Here is a 22348-nt window from a genome sequence, read left to right as displayed (position 1 = left end):
GGAAGTGAATTTATTTAGGGATCTAAAGATTTTTGCAGTCTGATGGACTTTGTTCCATTCCCCCCCCCCAAAAAAAAAAAAAAACTCCTTTCAAGTAAGACCTCCTTTCCTTTCAAAACCATCCATCACCTTTTTTCTTTGTTGATTTTTTTTTAAACTTATAATGTTTACCTTAAATTAAGGACAACCAATGAATTTGCTACATAACCACCACTGTCAGATTCTTATCTATTAGCAAGATCTTATTTAAATCTATAAAGCCCTTTAATATCAAGGTCTTAAGGATTTTGAAACTTAAAAATAATACGTAGCTGGGTGTGGTGCTGCATTCCTGTAAACCCAGTGGATTACAGGCTGAGAAGGCTGAAGCAAGAGGATTACAAGTTCAAAGCCAACCTTAGCCACTTAGCAAAGCCTTAAACAACTTAGTAAGACCGTATCAAAAATTTAAAAAGAATGAATAAATAAATAAAAAGGACTAAGGATGTAGCTAAAGGGTAAAGTGCCCTGGGTTCAATCCCCAGAACCAAAAAATAAAATAAAAAAATATTTAAATTTATTGTTTCACATTGGGTATAATGAAGTATAAGCTCCAATGTCTTAATCTCACTTATGGATGTCCCAGCCTCCTCCCTTGACAGTTACAGGTTGTGTACTTCATTAACCCAGTCCTTGACTTGCAGCCGAAAAAGCAAAAGGTCTTCGTGAAGTGACAGAAGAGCACATCATATTGTGAGCAGGGAATCAAAGCTGAAGAGCAGAAAGTCTTGCCAACAATCTTGTCATCAGCACTGTAAAATTATCCTGCAGCAATGACACCCCAATACTCAGAGGGGAATGAGCACTCCATTTGTTGAGCAGCTTCTGGACATAATTGGAACCGATCTCAGTCTGAGGAACTCTAAGGAGGGATTTCATTCTTTTCAGTGATCTCATTTTACAGAGCAGAACTCAAGTCTTTATAAAAGTGATTAACGGCCTTTCCGTTTCTTCATTTTCCCTCCAGCCACTTTGTTCCTGACACCAAGAGCACCCTCTGTATCATCATTATCTCCAGCATCTTCTCGCTTGCGTTTCTTCTTTTCTCCATGTTCCCTTAACTCCTACAGGAAAACAGAAAGGATGCAACCAAAAATGAGTAACTGTCACTAGTCCCATCCTTCAAATATTGAGTAACTCCCCAAACCAGATACTAGCAAAGAATAATACCCAACTACAAAGATGCTAAAATGTTAATCTTATCAGTAATGAAACCAAAAAAAATAAAATAATAAGCTACTATTTTCATACAACAGATTGACAAAGTTTTGAGAAGGGTAATAACTAGTATTGAAAATACCATCACTGATCATAAGACCTAATGAAGCTTTTCTTGGGGGCAATCTGGCATCCCATATGAACTCAAATTTTAGCAGCATGAACTCCTGGGCCCAAGAATTCCACTTCTAGGAATTTACTCTCAGCAAACAGGACAAGTATGCAATGCTATACATACTAGAACGTGCAATATAGTACTAGTTAAAATAGAAAAAACTAGATGAAATAGAAATGGAAAAAGTTACATCCATCAATGTAAATCATGTTACATAATATATGATGGAATTCTTTGCAGCCATTAAGAAATGATTACATGGGGGGCAAGAGGGTGGAAGTGGAGACAAAAAGACGATCACATGGATCTATACTTGTTGAAATAGAAAAATGCTAATCATATATAAATAGATAAATTCTAATCATAGGTGAAAAAAGAAAAAAGAGCTGGGTGCTATCAATGATTCTCAATGGAGGATGGTTTACCATTTTATTTACGACTTTAATCTTTTCTGTATTTTCTGAATTTTTTTTTCCCAGTGCATAGATAGCACTTCTGTAGTGAGCAGTGGGTGCAGAGATGGGTAACTAGGTTGAACCCAGGAGCACTCTACCACTGAGCTACATCCCCAGCCCCTTTTATTTTTTAAACAGGGTCTTACTAAATTGCCCAGGCTGACCTCAAACTTGTGATCCTTATACCTCAGTCTCCTAAAGCTGGGATTACAGGAGTGTGCCACCACATTTGGCTCAAACAGCACTTTCATAAACAAAATACCAAATAAAAATTTTCACGTGGGCAGAAAAACAAATCTGTACACCAGCTACTCAGAAAGCAATCAGTGGAGAAAGTTTCTCCATATCTCAAACTAGAACTCCAATAAAGAGCACTAGAATCTTCTATAACCTTCTAATTACCACTACACTGCTACTGTAACTACTAGTATTTATTTAGTTTATAGTAGCTTATCTGGTGCTCATAAAACACCATAGATATTGAAGGCAAGTATTACTTTCAAATTTATATGTAAGGAACTGATTCTGAGAGGCTAAGCAAAATGTCTAAGCTCACAGTCAAAAGCTAGGCCTTCTGACCCCCATGTCTGATGGTTTTTTTGCCTCATGTGAAACATGAACAGTAGCTGGGAATGTGTCACCCTGGTCAGATTAAGTTCAAACAAAACCTGATTCAATGATGTGGTCTAAAATCAACTTTCTCTCATCTCTGTCCTTGCTCATCTAAAATTTGGAATAAAAATAATGTCCAACTCCTGCAGATTATTATTAGGATTAATATAATAAAACATCTGGCAAGTCATTATCATTTGCAGAGAGGCTAGTGAAAAAGAGAATAAGATGCACACCATTCGGGCAAATCTTTGGGCTTCAGTCACTCTTTCTGTCAACATCATAACCTCATCATCCTGTGTTGGAAAGACAGGCAGTTTCTTCCCAATTAAGTGTTCTATGCGCTGAAAGAGTTCCACATCATACCTGAGGAAGGAAGATCGACATGGCTTTTGTTGGCTGATAATGCAGATGCCTATTCCCAAACAATATGATATTATGAGAGGTTGCAATATGAGTTACAGTTTTAACACTAATGAATATGTTTTCTCTTTCTATGTACTGGTTAAGTGTAATCTTTGTGCCTGATCCACGAGAAAATCACCCAAGGTATTCTTTACTCACAGAATAGTCTTGAATAGATTAAAAACTTGTTCCTTTTTCTTTTTTTTATTGGTTGTTCAAAACATTACAAAGCCCTTGACATAGCATATTTCATACATTAGATTCAAGTGGGTTATGAACTCCCATTTTTACCCCAAATACAGATTGCAGAATCACATTGGTTACACATCCACATTTTTACATAATGCCATATTAGTAACTGTTGTATTCTGCTACCTTTCCTATCCTCTACTATCCCCCCTCCCCTCCCATCTTCTCTCTCTACCCCATCTACTATAATTCATTTCTCTCCTTGTTTTTTTTTCCCATTCCCCTCACAACCTCTTATATGTAATTTTGTATAACAATGAGGGTCTCCTTCCATTTCCATGCAATTTCCCTTTTCTCTCCCTTTCCCTCCCACCTCATGTCTCTGTTTAATGTTAATCTTTTCCTCCTGCTCTTCCTCCCTGCTCTGTTCTTAGTTGCTCTCATTATATCAAAGAAGACATTTGGCATTTGTTTTTTAGGGATTGGCTAGCTTCACTTAGCATAATCTGCTCTAATGCCATCCAAAAACTTGTTCCTTTTTCAAAAAGACAAGACGTAGTTATATTTTAATACTTTCTGAACACAGGGAAAAGTCATTACTCCCCAGTTCTAGCTGTTGAAATGTGCTGCTTATTGTAGGTACTTCTATAAACCAAACACTATACTAGATCTTTTACATATATCATAGCCACTTTTCACCAAAACCATGCTAGATTGGTACTATTATTTCCATATTTAGAAATATGAAAACCACAAGAAGGAAGTTTAAGTGATTAGTACCATAAATGATAGAGCAAGGTTCCAAGTCAGTCTGGCTCTTTGATACTCTTTTGGCATTCTGCTCTTGTCTCTACACTTTTTCTTTTGCTCTGCTCCAAAGGTGATTTACTTACTGTGTGACAAAAGTAATTGCCTTTCCAGAGCGCCCAGCTCTAGCAGTTCGACCTACACGGTGGATATAATCCTGGAACAAAAAGGGTGAATTCAAATTATATAGATTATGAGTAATAAGATGCATATATACAATCTGGTTGCAAACCTTTGAAAAAAACAGATTCATATTAGAACATGAAGAAAATGGCTTGGGCAATTAGTTGAAACAAATATATTTTATCTTTTTCATTCTTCTTGTAAGGCAAAATTGATCCAATGCTTCTTTTTTTTTTAATAGAACGATAAGTCTACAAAGAATATCTGCATGGTTATAGCAATGTGGTATAAAGAAAAGCAACACTGGATCTAGAGATTTTGCCATCCTCCAGCTACTCTGCAAATCACCTACTTGTCTGAAGCTTGGTTTCTATCTATAAAACAGAAATAGAAATGCATGTCCAAACTTGTACCATGAAAATCAAATGAGACAGCATCTTATCTACATCACTTAAATACAAAGCCAAGAGATAAAAAGAAAAACAAAAAAAAAGAAAAGTAAAGTTCAACCTGGAGTGATTCTAACATCCCCAAGGAACATTTGGCAATGTCTGGAAACATTTCTGATTGTCATAACTAAAACTGCGTGATACTGCTGTCTAGCAAATAGAGACCAGGAATGTTAGGCATACTATATGCAAAGAACAAGCCCCACAACAAAGAATTCACTGCCCCAAAATATTAATGATGCCAACATTAAGAAACTAAGACACTAAGAAGAATGCAAAGCTGCCATTTCTAAAGAAATGAGATTGAGAGCTGGGGTGCAACTCAGTGGTAGAACAAGTTTGATCCTCAGTAACACACACACACACACAAGAAATGAAATTGACATAGATTAGCATATGCGGCATCTACCCTCCCATGAGCATCTAATAACTCTCCTTGGCCACCTTCATTCATATTTATTAATATTACATTCATAGGCATTTTCAAGATGATAAGAATTAATATATCAAAAGCTTTTGGCTAGGTGCAGTGGTACTCCACTGTAATCCTAGCAACTTGGGAGGCTGACACAGGAGATTCACAGGTTCAAGGTTAGCCTCAGTAACTCAGCAAGGCCCTAAGCAACTGAGCAAAACTCTGCCACAAAATTAAAATTAAAAAGGGTTGGGGATACAGCTCAGTGACAAAATGCTCTTGGATTTAAGACCCAATACCCCCCCCCAAAAAAAATCTAGCACTTTCTCATAGTGTGTGTGTGTGTGTGTGTGTGTGTGTGTGCGTGTGTGTGTGTGTGTGTTGCTGGGGACTAAACCCAGGGCCTTGTGCATGTGAGGCAAGCACTCTACCAACTGAGCTATATCCCCAGCCCGCTTTCTCAATTTTTGATACTTAACTATTCCAGGACAAAAAAAAAAAAAAATCCCTACATTCCTACATTATAACTAAGGGAAAACGGAAATTATTATTTAAGAAATAAACTTTGGGGGGTGGGTTGTGGCTCAGTGGCAGAGTGCTTGCCTCCCATATGTGAGGCAATGGGTTTGATTTTCAGCACCACATATAAAGAAATGAATAAAATAAAGGTCCATCAGCAACTAAAAATATATTAAAAAAAAAAAACAGAAAAAACTTTGGATCTCATGAAAATCAAAGGAAGATCAATAGAGGAAAAAGGATCAGCGGGTAGGTAAAGGGAAGGGAGGGAGAAGTGCTGAGGAGTGATACTGGCGAAATAATATTGTTATATTGTGTGTATGTACAAATATGCAACAACAAATCCTATCAATATGTACAGCTATAATGCACCAATGAAAAAATGTAGAAAGGGGCGGGGGTTGTACCTCAGTGGTAGAGAACTTGCCTCTCACAAGTGAGGCACTGGGTTCGATACTTAGCACTACATAAAAATAAACAAAATATATCATGTCCATCTATAACTATTTTTTTTTTTTAAATGGAAAGGTGGGCTGGGGTTGTGGCTCAATGGTAGAGCACTCGCCTAGCATGTGCAAGGCCCTGGGTTCGATCCTTAGCACCACATAAAAATAAATAAAAATAAAGGTATTGTGTCCAACTACAACTAAATAATAAATATTAAAAATATGGAAAGGATGAGCTGGGTATGTGGCTCAAGCCGTAATGCGCTCGCCTGACATGCGCAGGGGTGCTGGGTTCCAGCCTCAGCACCACATAAAAATGAAACAAAGATGTGTGTCCACCGAAAACTAAAAAATAAATATTAAAAAATTCTCTCTCTCTTTTAAAAAAAAAAAAACTATTAAAAAAAATATTGAAAGGAAAAAACAAGAACAAAAATAAATTTTGAGAATAGAAAGTCACGTCAGCAATAGGACTCACCTTGGAATGAGTTGGAATGTCAAAGTTGACCACTACATCCACATGAGGTATGTCCAAACCTCTGCTTGCAACATCAGTTGCCAGAAGAATGGAACGAGCCTTCGCCTTAAACTTATTAAGGGATCCTAGGCGCTTGCTCTGAGATGATGAAAAGAAAATGAGCAGAATTTTACTCTGAGAAAACAAAGGAATCTTGGAATATAAGACATATAAAATATACCAAATAGACACACTAAATACAAGAACTAAGCAATAAAATTTTTTAAAAGTTTTTTCCCTGTTAAGTCCAGAATGAGGCTTTGCAGATTAAAACAGAAATACAGAAGCAACAAAAAATATTTAAGATGTAGGCTAAAAACAGCAATACAAAATAGGGATTGTTTAAAGTGACAGAAAGATAATTGGAAAATAATTTATTAAATGTCTTTAGAGACCAGAGAATCATTATTACCACTAGGCAGAATAAATCAACTCAAATAGCTTGCAAACTACCTATAAAATATTATAATCTGAGCCTTCTGTTATCCTGAGAGGGGAAAGTAAGCATCCAGAGCAATACTTCAAAGCCCATAAAATTACAATAATTACAGGCATTAATGCTATTTGTCCTTATCATATAAATCTATTATTATAAAGTTTATCCTTCTCATGCCACCAGTGATGCCAAAGAATCCTTACCTGACTCATCTGTCCATGGAGGGGGATAGCAGTAAATCCAAGATTTCGGAGTAGCAAAGCTGTTCTCTGAGTGTTATTACACGTGCTGCAGAATATCATAAAGGAGTTTCCAGCCAATTCATTTAGAATATAAACCAGGTAGGTATCCTAAGTTACAAAACAATATATGTAATTGAATCTGGAAGAAAGATTGGATACCTGGCATATTCATTAAGGAAAGACTAAGCCTATAAGTGTTTCTCAATTATCCAGACCACCAGATGCCAGCTTTGCATTTTTTAATCAGGACTATGACCTTTGTCAACCATGCATCCCCAACACAGCCTGAGGTTAAGCACAAGGAGAGCTACACTCAGCAACCAGGAAAAGTTCTTATATTAAAAGCACATAATCTGGGATAGCTTTTACAAAAAAGGCACACAATAAAGTAAAAATTACCTAAAATATGGAGCTGGGAAGGAATTATCTCATTATACCAGGAATTCATTGTTGTGATTTAGTATATTGTGAATTCCTGAAATGTTTGACTTATCTGTGGTAAATATAATTACAACATGCACTCTAAGACAAATAGAGAGGACTCCAACCTGTACCACAGCTCTCAACTTATCAAAGTTGGCATATTTTCAGATGCCTTTGTGAGGAGAGGGCAAGGCAGGAATGATCAAAGTAAATACTTTACCTTGAATTTAGAGGGAATAAAAAGGTAATATTGCTGTAACTTTTCAACTGTCTGGTATTTAGAGGAAACAGCGCATTTTACAGGATTCTTCAGAGCTGCTCGCTGAAGTTTCTGCACCTAGAGAAAGGAAATCTAGAATGGTATGCTATTGGAAGTCATCTGTGAACTGTGCATGAACCAAATCAGCATGGAAGCCACTGATTAGGAAAATCTGGTATCCAGGAACTCCCAGCAGCAAACCTGCTGGTGAGACTACCCAAATACATGTGAATCCCTATACAGCTCTGCCACAGGTTCAACACTGCACTGGAGTTGGGGTGACCCACTGGAACCACACAGACACACAGCCTCTCTGATGGCTATAGCCTGCCAAGATACCAGTCAACCTGCTGGCTGCAAGCCCCCTGTCATACTGAGAAGCAAGACTCCTCCTGCTGAAATCTTATCCCTGTACTCCCTTAAATAATGAACAGGAGCCATTTTCTAACTGCTAGCATTTTCCAGCTCCTATATGGACTACAGGAAACTATCATGAGCTCTGCTTTTTAAAACTATTTTCTGGCTCTGACTCTGACTCTTAATTCTTCACTATTTCAGACTTTCATTTTCTCAGGTGGTTCATCCCGTCCTGAGCAAAAACTGCCCAGGCGAGGAGCTGGCCACCCTGAAATAGTATGCTAATTCCTAAATACTCTATTTTTACTTTTATGTATTTTTACTATTGTTGTGATTATTGTTTTTACGTGTCAATTCTTATAAAGAAGAAAACATATGTCCAAGCAAATTTTACCTTTTTGGTCATGGTAGCAGAGAAAAGAAATGTTTTCCGATCTCGGGGGATCACTTTGAGGATCTTGTCAACCTGAAGCACAAAGAGGTATGGTTGCCAAACTGACATTTAGACTGGACAACGACAAATCCTCCAGATAGTGAAGGAGGTGGAGACTAAGAAACTAAAAACATCACTGTGGGGATCTGGGACTCAACCTTCAATTCAGCTAGAATTTACTGAATATTTGCTATTTTCATGTCATACCAGATGTTATAAAAAAAAAATAACATTATTCAGAGAAAAGAGTTTAAGTTGGTAGATTAGAAACTCTCTTATTAGAGTTTAAATTGGTAGATTTGATGACTCACTATGTTGAGCGGGTTATTAAAGAAAATGAAGACATTTCAAGTTTTATAGTGTGGGAGGCCATCCTCGCACTTGATTTGAGTTACCTCCCTGGCGGGTGAGAGGCACTTAGACACAGCTGTGTTAGAGCTTTTCCCACCCTTTTCCAGGTCCGAGGGCTTGTCCATGCAGAGGCGTGCCCGGCCACTGCTCTGAAGACCCAATCGTTGCCCTTGACCTTGGGATGCTGCCCCACTTAACCTTCATTGGATGGGATTTTCCCCGGAAGTTTTTGTTCCCCAATAAAACCTCTCTCTCTCTCCTCTCTCTCTCTCTCCCTCTCCTCTCTCTCTCCCTCTCCCCCTCCCTCCCTCCCCCCCTCTCTCCCCCTCTCTCTCTCTCTCTCTCTCTCTCTCTCTCTCTCTCTCTCTCTCTCTCTCTCTCTCTCTCTCTCTCGTCTCTTCTGTAAACCTCGCCACCGCATTAGGTGGCTGGAGGTGGGAGCTAGAAGCCGTCCCGGAGCTGGTATTAAAGGTAATAAGAGTCTTGTCTCTTTAATTTAAAACTCCCTAGCAATTACTCATGAATCGAACCTTCTTTCATGAAGCCAGGGCTACTCGTGTAGCAGATTATAGGAGAGGTCTAAATCAAATAAAATGGGGAAAAGAAACACTTCTCATCTCTGAAGAAAGAATTGAACCATGTTCTAAAATTAAGCAGGAACTAAGGCAGTAAGAACATGAAAAACACTAAGAATGGAAAAAGGGCAGAGGAATGCTGAAGTTAACTGAGGCTGCCATGGTGCCCTATGGCTTGGTACACCAAGCCACTGGGCAAGGAACCAAATTTTGAAACAGAGACCTTGAGATACTCTAAGAAGAGGAAAACAACTGAAAATTCACCTCTGTCTCAAAATCCATATTCAATATTCGGTCTGCTTCATCCATGACCAGGTATTTGAGAGCTCTTAAATTGAAACCTTTTGTATTTTCCAAGTGGTCAATCAGTCGGCCAGGAGTTGCTACCAAGAAAGGTTGAGGAAAAGGGCAATGTTTTCAAACAAGGACAAAAAGAAAGTGATCTCCCCGTATCACAACCACCAAAAAAATTAAGAAATTAAAAAACTAAACACAATTACCAAAATATGTTCCTCAAAGTCTTTCCATCCAACATTGGTAGATTTTTTTCCAATTTATCACTGCCAGTGTCTTTTGACTTTGCCAATTACTCACCTATTACTATATGTGGTTTCTTTGCCAGGGCCAAAGACTGGGACATTGAATCAATTCCACCTACAATCACAGCTACAGAAATAAAAAGAACTTAGAAAAGAGATTCTTAGTTTCTTCCATAGTCTACTAAATATCTTTTAAAGCCAATGTTAGATTTCTACTTATATTTGTTCTCCCCTCAATATTAATTCTTTTCCAAAAGCTAAAATACATCAGTTACTTAGATCAATAACTCAAGAAAACAACACTTTCTTCTACTCTCTTTTCACATTCATTCTCCACTTGTGAAGACACTGCAGTACTACTTTCCTCATAGATACTTACCACTCTGCACTCCAATAGAGGACCCCAGAGCTTCAAACTGCTCTGAGATCTGAAAGGCCAACTCCCGAGTGGGGGTGAGCACGAGGGCAAACAAACGCTGGGGCGTCTCTAGCAGAGCATTCAGGATGGGCAAAGCAAAGGCCCCTGTTTTTCCAGAGCCAGTTTCTGCCAGCCCAATGATATCACGACCTAGAAGAAAAAACAAAAATACCTAATACAAGGACATTCCCTCGGTGCTCTTTCCATGTTTTCTACAATGACATAATGCTGAACACAAAGTAGTCACTCAATTTATAATTATATGATTAATTATAGACCAAAGGAGAGTGACTAAATAGAAAAGACATAGTCCCTGTCCTAGACAAGCTCAAAAATCCAAAAGTGAGATAGACAAATAAACAAATACATCATAATGCTGATAAGAGTTTTAATATAAGTCCCTACAAAATACAGTGAGAATGCAAAGGAAGAAGAAATTCAATGCCTGGGAGAGCCAAGCTAATAGGGGTAAGGAATGAGTTAAATCTGGAAGTGAGCAATAAAAGGAAGGAAAAATAATCCTGCATGAGGAAAGAAGGAGTTTCAAAGAACACAGCAAAGAAAGAGTGAGAAGTACACTGTGGCTGAGCACAAAGCATTATGGGGAAAGGAAGAATGAGGCTAAAAAGGAAATTCATAAGCCATCTACAAGTTTTGACAATGTTATTCTACAGGAAGATGGCATAAGGATAAACCCAGGAGCTTAACAATACAAGCCATATACTGCGCATTCTGAGAATGTCACAAATAATTCCTTAAGAATAGATCACCATAGTTTGTTATTACCATTTAAGCCACAACTTCAGAAATTAACTCACAAGACCACTCTCTCTAGGCTGGCTGCAGCCCACAGAGGTAGCTCTGCACAAAAACAATTCCTATTGAGTAATGGCCCCTACCAAGTTGTTCATGTTGTTTTGTGATTCTATAACTTTTAAGAAAGCAGTTATCTGGAAAGCATCATGTTGTGTGTAAACCCCTTTTCTCTCAGGCAACCTGAATTTGACCTGTTCCTTACAATTGTGTATCACTCTATTTCACTGATATCTGAGATCAATTATTGCCAACTGAACTCATCTTTGCTGAAATTATTTTTCCTCCTATGTTCCTTTCTACATCAATGATACACATATGTCCTAAACCCACTGCCTAGACACTTTGCTCTAATCTTCGATTTCCTCACCCTTTCCTTTCATTTGCCTAAACTGGCTATAAAATCATGCAAGATTCTTTTTCTATCATTTTCTCTTTTTCATTCTCACTACCACAAACCTACCCATTATTTATTGTCAAAATTATTGCAATGACCTCTTTATTGGTCTCCCAATCTCTAGGTTCTTGTTTCTAAATTATTTTACACAGCTATAAGACCAATTTTCTAAGAGTACAACTCTAAGAATTTCATTCTGCTAAAAACAACCTCCAAGAAACTCTACTGCCTATGAAACATAGATCAAATTCTTTACCCAGCATTCAAGTCTTTTATAATCTGGCCCCAGATTATGAATTACTAAACTTTTTCACTACTCTATGGTGAAAGTGCTTACAAACCTCCATACATTGCCCATGTTTTCCAGCCTCCTTAGCTTTTTTCTAGCTATTCCCTATAACTAGAAAGTCCATTCCCATCAGATCTAAATGTTAAATCCTTCTAATTCATCTTCAAGGTTCAGTCTTCCCAATCTCCCCAGACAAAAATGAAATAAATTTTCTCTAATCCATTCCAGTTAAATTGAATTACTCTCCCCCAGGGCTTTTTCCCCCAGTACTGAAACTGAATCCAGGGCCAGGGCCTTATTCATGAAGGCAAGCATAAATGATGTACCACTGAGCTACATCCTCCAGTCAGTCATTGTCTGTTGGTCTCCCTACTATCTCACTAAGTTGTGCAGGCTGGTCTCAAAGTTGTGATCTTCCCACCTCAGCCTCCTGAGTAGCAGGAATTACAGGCATGCACAACTGCATCCAGCACCCCAGTGTATTTTTTTTCACCTTTGTTTTATTTACTTATTTTTATGTGGTGCTGAGAACCGAACCCAGGGCCTTGCACACGCTAGGCAAGCACTCTACCACTGAGCCACAACTCCAGCCCACACCAGTGTATTTTGAATGTACCTTTTTTATGTCCCTGTTCACCCTGTAACATATCTGTCATTATCTCCTTATTAGACTCCTGGAAAATGCAAAATTCTCAACTTCCAGTGCTTTATATTTACATCAAATACCCCATAGTGACTATTTATGAAAGAAAGAAATGTATGCAGAATAAGTCTAACCACTTTTCTACATGACAGCTCTTCAAAACATTAAAGCCAAAACTTCTCTACTTCATATCAAATGCACTCAGTTCTTTAACTATTTGTGACTATTCTTGATACTTGACCACACTCATTGCCCCTCAGTTGATTCCTGAAAACTGTGGTCTTCGAACCTAAGAAAAACAGTATCTTATGTATATTCTCACTAGTACAAAGCACTATTCTCTCTCTAGAGCTAACCAGGAGTTCTTAATCTGGAACTTGTAAAAGAGAAATTCAGGGATGAGGGAGGAAAAGCCTTGAACTTGCTGAAATTATATGCAAAAAAAAAACAAAACTGTTTTTCAGTACTGGGGATTACCACTGAGCTACATCCTCGGCCTGTTTTATTGTAGAGTGTATGTGGGGGGCAGAAGGGGTCTCACTAAATTACCAAGGTTGGTCTCAAACCACTGAGGCTACCCTCCTACCTGAGTCTTCCAAATCCCTGGCATTACCAGCATGCCCTATCATGTCCAACAATTATTTACAAAATTTTATATTTGATATTTTTTGAGGACACATTTGATCTTTTTTTTTTTTTAATGGGGATGAAATTTTCCTTTTTATTTGATTCTCAAAGGATTAAAGGGATCCCTAAAACCCCTCTCCTTAAGGTAATGTTGCTCAAATTACTCACTTTCTGTGAGGATCATAATGAATTTCAGTTAGCCAATATCTCAGATTACTTTTACCACCCTCTCTAACCCTGTAAAAAAGGCACTTCAGGAATCTAGGACTTTACTTCTATTCCTATTAAAGTTTACCCTGTTTGTTTTAGTTCCACTAGTCATCAACAAGCACTTTACCCATTCTTCTGCAAATATAATAAGCACCTTTCACAATAAAAGCTGTGAACTCCTCCAGACATAGATATATAGTCATGTGACATAAAAAACCAATGGACCTCTCATAAGACACATATACTATATTGCCTAGGTGTGTAATAGGCTATACCACCTTGGTTTATGTAAGTGCACTATATGATGTTCACACAAGAACAAAAACATTTAACAACACATTTTCCAGAAAATATGCCCTTCATTAAGCAACACATGACTGTATGTTTCAGGTGTTCTTATACATAAGTATGCATATATTGATTCATGATTTCTAATAAATTTCTCATTAGTACAACTTAATCCAGTTCTTTCTTAAAGTCAACATTTGTAGCAGAACAAATCCCTTTAACTACTAAATGACAAAAAAACCCTGCAAAACTTAGAAATGACTTTTTCAAAAGCCCAAACTTTGCTTCTTTAGAGACCATACCTTTACTTCATTTGAAATGTACACGCAATCATTCTCAACAGTGTTATTTAACTGCATATAACTTCACTGAATCATACCAGGACACATTTAACTTCTACCTACCTTGTAAAGCCAGAGGAATAGCTTCAATCTGGATCTTAGTGGGCTTTGCCCATCCCAACTGGTCACAAGCTTCACACAATACATCTGTTACACCCTTAGAATTCAGAAAAACATACCTTAGCAAAAAGCAGTACATCTTCACCTCCCTTTTATTTAAACGACTTTATCGATGCCATTCTCTGGTGACATGTAGAGCCCCTTATGTTTGAGTTAACAAGAATCTATATCACACCTCTGAGCTCGACTTAATGAATGCTTTCTACTTAACGAGGACAAAGCCAAGTGTTTTACGTGAATTTCCTTATTTAATTATCACAATTCTGCAAGGTAAGTACTTATATTTTCCCCAATTTACACGTGAAATGTGTGGCACAATAAGTGACTGGGCTAACATTCAAACCTGGTTGATACACCTAACTCCAGAGTCCATCTATAAAAAGACCCGATTCAGATACAATCTCCTGGGCAAACAACAAACGTCGCCCCGCAAAAGTGGAGAAGGTAAACTCCCACCACCCAAACTCGAGAGCCAAGGAAGCGCAGTCCAAAGCCGAGCTTATGAAATTCTAGGGGGAAATCTAATCTAGGCCCCGAATGCTTGTTCACGCTACTGGCTGGGATGTAAAGTAACCTTTCCCTGCTTGAACCTAGCGCCAACAGTACAAAAGAGATGCCGGCATCTGTCATTCTCACCAGGTCTTTAAATGTCTTAGTTTCCTCCTCCTCCACCGCCGGCTGGGGAGCTTCACTGGAAGAATCGTGGTCTTCGGACGCCGCCATGTTGCCCGCGGATTCCGGAAGTGGGCGGGGGCACGCGGAATGCTGGGAAATGTAGTTTTAGTGTTCCCCGGGCCGCGTGTTGCGGCGCCCCCTACGGGCTGATTGCAGCAGGCTCCGGGCCGGTGGAGAATTGCAGAAATATAGTGGGTGTAAACGTGTAGGCTTGTGGAACTAAGCTGAGGGCAGATCATGCTGCCCTTTAAGTGCCTTCTAAAGAGCCTTCCCTACCTGTCTTCCTGGTATGTCCCCGATTTTCTAACTGTAGAGAGATGAACAGTCGGGTAACACAGTATTATTTATTCATTTCATTCATTTATTCAGTATTTTTTAAGAGCCTTCCATATTCCAGGGCTATGCTAGATGCCTAGTGGTGTCTTGTGGAGGGAAGACATAATAAATAAGTGATCACAGATCACTTCAAACTTGTGAAAAGTGCTATGATTCAACATGTTAGAAAAATAAGGAAGTGTGACCTTGGGAGGGAACGTTTTAGGGATAACAGGAAGATTGGAAAGGCCTCTCTGAGGCAGTGATATTTGAAGTGAGACCTTGCTGATGAGCAGGAGAAAGCCCTTTAAAGGCCTGGGGGCCAATTATTCCATATTGAGGAACTGCAAGTACAAAGGCCCGAAAGCCAGTGAGGCTCTTCTGGAAAGCCATCAGCCACTACTGGGGCAAATTAACTACTCTGTGTTGCATGTCCAGTGTTTAGCAAGTGCACTCCTATGGTAGGTGTTCATTATTTTCAGAGGTGGAAAGTTGGAGGCAATCTGATGCACCTCCCTGGGAGGAGAGTTGGTAGTTGAAATGTGTACGTGATGTGCACAAGCATGCCCTTAACAATATAGTTAGATCTCAAAAACCCAGTGCTGCGTGAGGAAAGCATAAAATAGATCGTGTATATTTAAAATATGTGCCTACCTGACATCACACATATATATGGTAGGTACACTTGAAATATTTTAGAATGTTACCCATGGTGGGAGAGGAATTAGAACAAAATTGGAAATTGGGGAATTGGAAATAAAATAATTGCAGTTAAAGGAGAATAAATATACAAAGCAAGAGAGACTCATGATGGTAATGTGGTTTTTGACCTAAGAATAGTGATAATCTCAACTGAATTGCCTGAGGTCCTTCACAGCCCTGTTCCTAAAAAGGACCTGATTTAGAAATCACCTTGATGTCTGCAACAATGAAAAAGGTAGGGTGATGTCGGAGAAGACGGCTTAGGTCAGATCCTGCAGAGCCCTATAATAAAAGGTATGTATTGGCACTCCACTTCTGTTTTGCTTTCCCTGTGGTTACCCTCTTCACTTTCCTAGGACTGGGAATTAGGCCACTTAAGATGATCTCCAAAGTGGATAACACTCTTTAGGATAAGCAGAAGTCATCTGATCCTAAAGAAAGTCAGCTAGTTCTTCCTCTTCCTATACTTCCTATACACTACACAGAACAGTATAGTGGGAATTTGTGCTTCTTGTTTGGCAAGTGAGGTACTTAAGTCCAGCTGGTAAAAAAATGTGCCCAAGTTCAAGACTAAAATATAAGCGTACTTTTTTTTTTTTTTTTTTTTTTGGAAACAGGTTCTCCCTAAGTTTCTTCGAGGTTGGCCTCAAACTTGCAATCCTCCTGCACTAGCCTTCCAAGTATTTGGGATTGCAGCTCTGCACCACCACATCATCTAGAAGCCAAGCTTCTTGAGGCCCACACTAATTGTGACCAAACACTGGGCTCACCCCTTGGTGAGTGCAGAGTCAATAAGTACAATCAGGAAAGAGAGTGAACAGAGGAGCCAGGGTGGCATGGTGGTGCATCCTAGCAACTCAGAAGACTGAGGCAAGAGGATCTCAGCAATTTAGAGAGACCCTGTCTCAAAATGTAAAAATATAATATAAAAAGGACTTGGCATGTAGCTTAATGATAAAACACCCCAGGCTTCAATCCCCAATACCAAAAGAGAGAGACACACAGAAAGAAAGGAAGTCTATTGCTTTCAGTAAGGAAAGCATGAGAGATAATTCTCAAAGCAATGCCTCCTGATCAAAAAAAGCAAGGGACTTAGCTGGGCGTGGTGGTACATGCCTGTAATTCATCAACTCAGGAGGCATTGCTTTGAGTACCAAACAACAACAACAACAACAAGCAAGCAAGCAAGAGAAGTTAGAGGGGGGCACATTCCTGAGTTCAAGGTCATATATTACCTGTTCATAAAAATGGCAGCTGTGAATGCCTCTAGGTGGAGAATTCACTGTTATGGTGGGCAAAGTTTACTCTAGATCACCCAAAAAAGAATGAATCAGAATGATTGGGCCATTTGAATTGGTCTCTTGTAAGTTTCTCTGGAGTGTTTTATGTCAGACAAATAAAAACAACTTTGAAGGAACTTTAACAGAGATATGAACAGTCAGATAATACAGTATTATTTATTCATTTCATTCATTTATTCAGTATTTCATTCACTTATTCATTTGAAGGGGCAGCAGCTCTTCTCCCACAAACATAGGTGATTGCTCCTGAAAGTACCTGCCCAGCAGCTAAGACAGTGACTTTACCGAAGATTATCTCACATGATCAAAAACAGCTTTCATAGCAAAAGTGAGGCGCTAAGCAACTCAGTGAGACCCTGTCTCTAAATAAAATATAAAATAGAGCTCGGTATAGGGCTTAGTAATTGAGTACCGCTGAGTTTAATCCCCAGTACCAAAAAGAAAAAAGAAAAGAATAGCTTTCATCTGCACGATCACACTCAGAATTCCTCTGCTGCACAAAATTTTCACAAAAAAAAAACAAAGAGGGAGCAGCTGAAATATTTATTTTGCTCATCTTAGACTCATTCTCTGACTTCATTCAGGAGAGTAAAATGGGAACTTAAGAGCTGAAGAAAGAAAGGAGAGGCAGGACTGGGGAATGAGGGAAGCTTGAAAATGCCCAATCGAAACAAAGGAAAAAACAACCACGCAGTAAGATTTCTGAGGATTAACTGTTGCTTCTGAGGGAACTGATTTAGCCATTCAATGCTGTTTTAATATACAACCCTCCCAGTTTTAGCCCAGCAGGGCTCTTTGTCTGTTGTTGGACAATTCGACATGGACTATTTTTAAGACTTCCTCTGGTGCCAGTGTCCCCAAGGCTTTGAGAGCCATGCAGAGGATGTGCATGCACCGAGGGCAGCGTCAGCATTACGCCATTCCTTAGACCAGCGCCCGACCGGAAACAAATCCATGTCAGAGCAGCAGGTTTTACAATAATAACAGAGTCTTAGATGAGTCCACCAAAGAACTCTTGTCCCTCAGCTGGGAGCTCGTTTTACTTTTGATCCAGAAGCCACCGGGTGGGTTCCAAAGATTAAATCCGCATCAGCTGAGAGCATTGTCTGCTTTTGACTATCTCTATCAGGTTTGGAGCAGCCTGGATAATTCTATTTTGTTCACGGAAATAATAGAGATCCATTCTAGTAACTGAGCCATGTCATATCCTGTACTTTCAGAACAATGAGGAAGGTTAAAAAGGAAATCTAAATAAACACTAAAAATGATAAGTGAGAAAAGCAAGCCTGAAACAATATCCTGGCTCCAGAAGAAATCTAAGCATTGATCCCATCTCACTCTGAAAAGGTTTCACGGGTCCTTTGTCTTCGTGTGCCTCTTCCTGCGTGTGCGCGCATGCACACACCGATACACACACACACAGAGTATATAAATATACACATATAAATGTGTGTGTGTATATATATATATATATATATATATATATACACACACAGGACACACATATTAAAACTGTATTACTATAAAGACAAATATTATATTAAAATATCTTCTTTGACTTAAAAGTTCATTTTTTCTTTAACCTCTAAAAATAAATTAAATCTTTTATTTTTTCTTTCTTCTTTTAGTTCTCCAAAGTACAGTAGTTCCCCCTTATTCATGGAGGATATGTTCCAAGATCCACCCCCAGTGGATTCCTGAAACAGTGGATAGTACTCAACTCTTTATATGCTTTCTCCTAAACATGCATCCCTGTGTGTGCATACAGGTACATACCTATGATGACATTTAGTTTTTTAATTAGGCACAGTAAGAAAAAAACTCATCTAATGATAAAAGATGACAATTATAACAATATACTGTAATAAAAGTTATGTGAAAATGGTGTTCCCTCCCAAATATCTTTTTGCAACTCATGATAATGCAAGATGAAAATCAAAGGAAGGATCTCATGGCTCCTCTTTCACATATTCAACTTGCTAGCATCACTACTGTTACATTTTGGAGTCATTTTTGCATAAAACAAGGGTTTACTTTAACACAAGCACTGCAATACTGTGACAGTATTGATAACCCAGAGAACTGCTGAGTAACAAATGTGCAGACACCATGTATAGTGTGGATATACCAGAAAAGGGGATAATTCACATCGCAGGTAGGACAGAGTAAGACAGCATGAGAGTTTATCATGCTAATCGAAATGGCACACAATTTAAAACTTGTAAATTGCTTATTTCTGGAATGTTTCATTTAATATATGGGGGATGCAATTGACCACTGGTAACTGAAACCTAGAAAGCAAAACCACAGATAAGGAGGAACTACTGTATCATGGACTCAAGCCATTGGGTTTACCATGCTTGATGAAGAAAAGGAAGGTGTGAGAAATGTAGGTGAAACCTGGGACAGACCAGTAACACTCAGCTGCTGTCAGGTAAGAGCCTGTGAGTCCCCTGGTAACTTCTGGCTCAAAAGAAAAAATGAGCTCCCAACTTATAGACAAAAGTTCTGTGGTGGACTCAAACAAGAATTCATTATTATTGTAAACCCTGAAGCAAGATTCTGCCTACATGAATCTGCAGAGACTCCCAGTTGAAGCCACTGTTACCATATCTGACCAGGGGGCAAAACCTTCAACTGAGGATTTGAGGGATAAGAAAGGAGAATATATTTAGACTCAAAGTCAATATACATGATTGCAGTGAGATCGCTTCAAAGCGAAATGACAACATATCTCAAGAAACTCAAAGAACCATACTATCAAAGACAGGAGGTTCCAATGAATTCACTCAGGTTTCTCGTTGAAGATCAGAGAATTGCTGATAATCATACTCAAACAAAAAAAAACTGAAAATGGAGGAAAATGTGATTGAAGTTTATCAGGAACAAATAGGAGAAAGCTGTCAGTTTAGATACTCTTTATTTTTTTCTTTTCCTTCAATTCGTTTTTATTTTTAAAAATAGTTCTTTTGTAACACTGTATTCAAAATGGAATTGGAAATTGACACCCATCTCTTTCCAACATCTGGTCATTTGAATTCTAGTGCTCATTGTTCATTATCATTTGTTTTCAGAGCTAAGTTTTGATTATCAAAAACTCATGTTGCCCTCTTCTTCTTAAGTTACAGGTGTGCACAGAGAGACCATCTTTTTCAGGACTATGCATTTTCAGGCTCATGGTGGTAAATCAGATCTACCAAGGTGAGTCTCTACACTGACTTTCCACTAGGCCTTAAAGTTCCAGCATGCATTCGAATTTCTCCTGGACTGTGACTTTCTAGTGGGAGATGGGAGCTTTTCAGAGAACTGAACTGTGGGAAATTGACCTTTTCTTAATTTGATGCTACTATTAAAATCTGAGTATCTGGACCAAGGGAGGAGCAATAACAGCTTTGGAGCCAAAATGACAGAGAAGGTGAGAGTTAACAACTAACTCCAAAGATGGCTTCGTTGCAGAGAAAGCATTTTAAGACTTAACAACAAAAAATCTTGAAAATCCCAGAAAAGTTCTAATTTTCATTAGCAGTTAATAAAATTATTCATGCAGAATTTATTATTAATAATAAAATTATTCATGAATACAACAGAACATTGCTCCTTTGATTTCATTTGTACTTTTGGTCTGGGATATGGATTTTAAATGGACATTGTTTGTACCAACTTCATTAAAATAAAAAATATTTGTTAAAAAAAAACTATTATTAGTTTCTGCACAAAATCTTCCCAGAAGTTTCATACCTAGTTTATTTTAGAGGAAGCTCACTTATAACAAAGTGTTCACTATTCAATAAGAAACCTGTGCAAGGGGTTGGGGCTGTGGCTCAGTGTAAAGCTTTTACCTAGCATGTATGAGACACTGGATCTGATCCTCAGCACCCAAAAATTAATTAAATTATTAACTAATTAATTAAAATAAAGTTGTTATGTCCAACTACAATTAAAAAGTATTTTTAAAAGAGAAATCTATGCAAATATGGTCAGGAAATTCTCTTTGATCTTATGAGTTATAATCTGTTATGAACAGGTATGTTCAAATGAAGAAAGGACATAGTTGAAGTAATCATGGGGGTAGAGAGGATAGGAATCTAAAAAAAAAGGTTGAAGTACAAATTGGGTTTTTTTTGGGGGGGGCGGGGGCACGGGGGGGGGGGGGGGAGGCCTAGGGATTGAATCCAGAGACACTTTACCACTGAGCCACACCCCAACCCTTTTTATTTTTTATTTTGAGACAGCGTCTCATCGATTAAGCCCTCACTAAGTTGTTGAGGCTAGCTTTGAATTTTCGATCCTCCTGCCTCAGCCTTCCAAGCTGCTGGGATTACAGGCATACACCACGACAGCTGGCTACAAATTGTTTAGTTACAGAACTAATTAATCTATGGGGGAAAAGACAAGCCCCTGTTATTTGTTGATTTTTTTTTAATTTGAAAAGGTTGTTTGTTTGTTTTTAAAGTAAACCTTTATTTATTTATTCAACAAACATTCTTAAATACTATGTCAGGTCCTGGGCCAGACATTAGGGATACAGCAGTAAACATGGAACCTATGCTTCCGTAGGGGAGGCAGCCTATTTAAAAATAAATAAATATAGGGCTCCCACTCCTGCTGTATCAATGTACACAAGTTGCTCGTCACCCCCCCCCACCCCACCCCCACCCCCCCGGGTTATTTTGCTGCAGCCGGACTGCGGCAGATGGTGGCCCCTACCGGGAGCCCCGGAACCCTCCGGGGTAAATGACGAAAAAAAAAAAATCTGCCCGTCCATAGATAGGATGGGAGCAAGAGGAAAAATGGCCATTTTGAGAAAATGGAGAAGATTGATACAGTATGTTTGTGTCTTGTTTTGTCTTGAAATGTTGTATTGTCTTTGTGACGAAAATATGGAAGGGGTGAGAAGTAAATTACTAAGGGAAGAAGGCACCCCAGTGGAACCAAGAATAGTTAGGGCATGTGTTGACAGAAGCCCAGGAACTCTAGTCAGAAAGAAGAAAGTTCAGAGGAGAAAGGATTATCAGGAAAAAAGTTGCAGCAAAAGGCTATTACTGAATACTTTTTGTTACCGGAGGGTGCGTGAATCGCCGCAGCGGCTGCCACGTGCGCGAGCCAGTCATGGTGCAGCAAGGACTTTCCAAGCGGCAGCAGCCGGCTCTTCCACTGCCGGGAGCCCAAATCTAGACCTGACTTGGAGGCACAGCCTCGCGGGCTCTTGCTCCCTGTGCCCGGAAGCAGTTTGAGTCCAGGACACTCCCCAGGGCCATCTGGGGCTGCCCTGGACGCTACAGCCG

General features: G+C 38.9%; 1 protein-coding gene across 1 annotated transcript; it reads right to left on the bottom strand.

Annotated features, from left to right (window-relative positions):
• Positions 1-534: 534 nt before the first annotated feature.
• Ddx47 (DEAD-box helicase 47) lies at positions 535-14852 on the bottom strand. Its single transcript, XM_046436295.2, has 12 exons — positions 14707-14852; positions 14014-14107; positions 10304-10492; positions 9980-10051; positions 9650-9768; positions 8421-8492; positions 7631-7747; positions 6949-7095; positions 6271-6408; positions 3927-3997; positions 2676-2805; positions 535-1103 (listed from the first exon to the last, which is right to left on the bottom strand). Exons 1-12 carry the CDS (start codon positions 14791-14793, stop codon positions 972-974), a joined length of 1368 nt encoding a protein of 455 aa, XP_046292251.1. The 5' UTR covers positions 14794-14852; the 3' UTR covers positions 535-971.
• Positions 14853-22348: the final 7496 nt, after the last annotated feature.

This window comes from Marmota monax, unplaced genomic scaffold (assembly GCF_021218885.2).
Source record: "Marmota monax isolate L192 unplaced genomic scaffold, Marmota_monax_Labrador192_F-V1.1 WCK01_AAM20220418_F8-fsc00012, whole genome shotgun sequence".
Lineage (NCBI taxonomy): Eukaryota > Metazoa > Chordata > Mammalia > Rodentia > Sciuridae > Marmota > Marmota monax.
The sequence above is the reverse complement of the archived record's forward strand: the minus strand, read 5'-3'. Positions and strand labels throughout refer to the sequence as shown.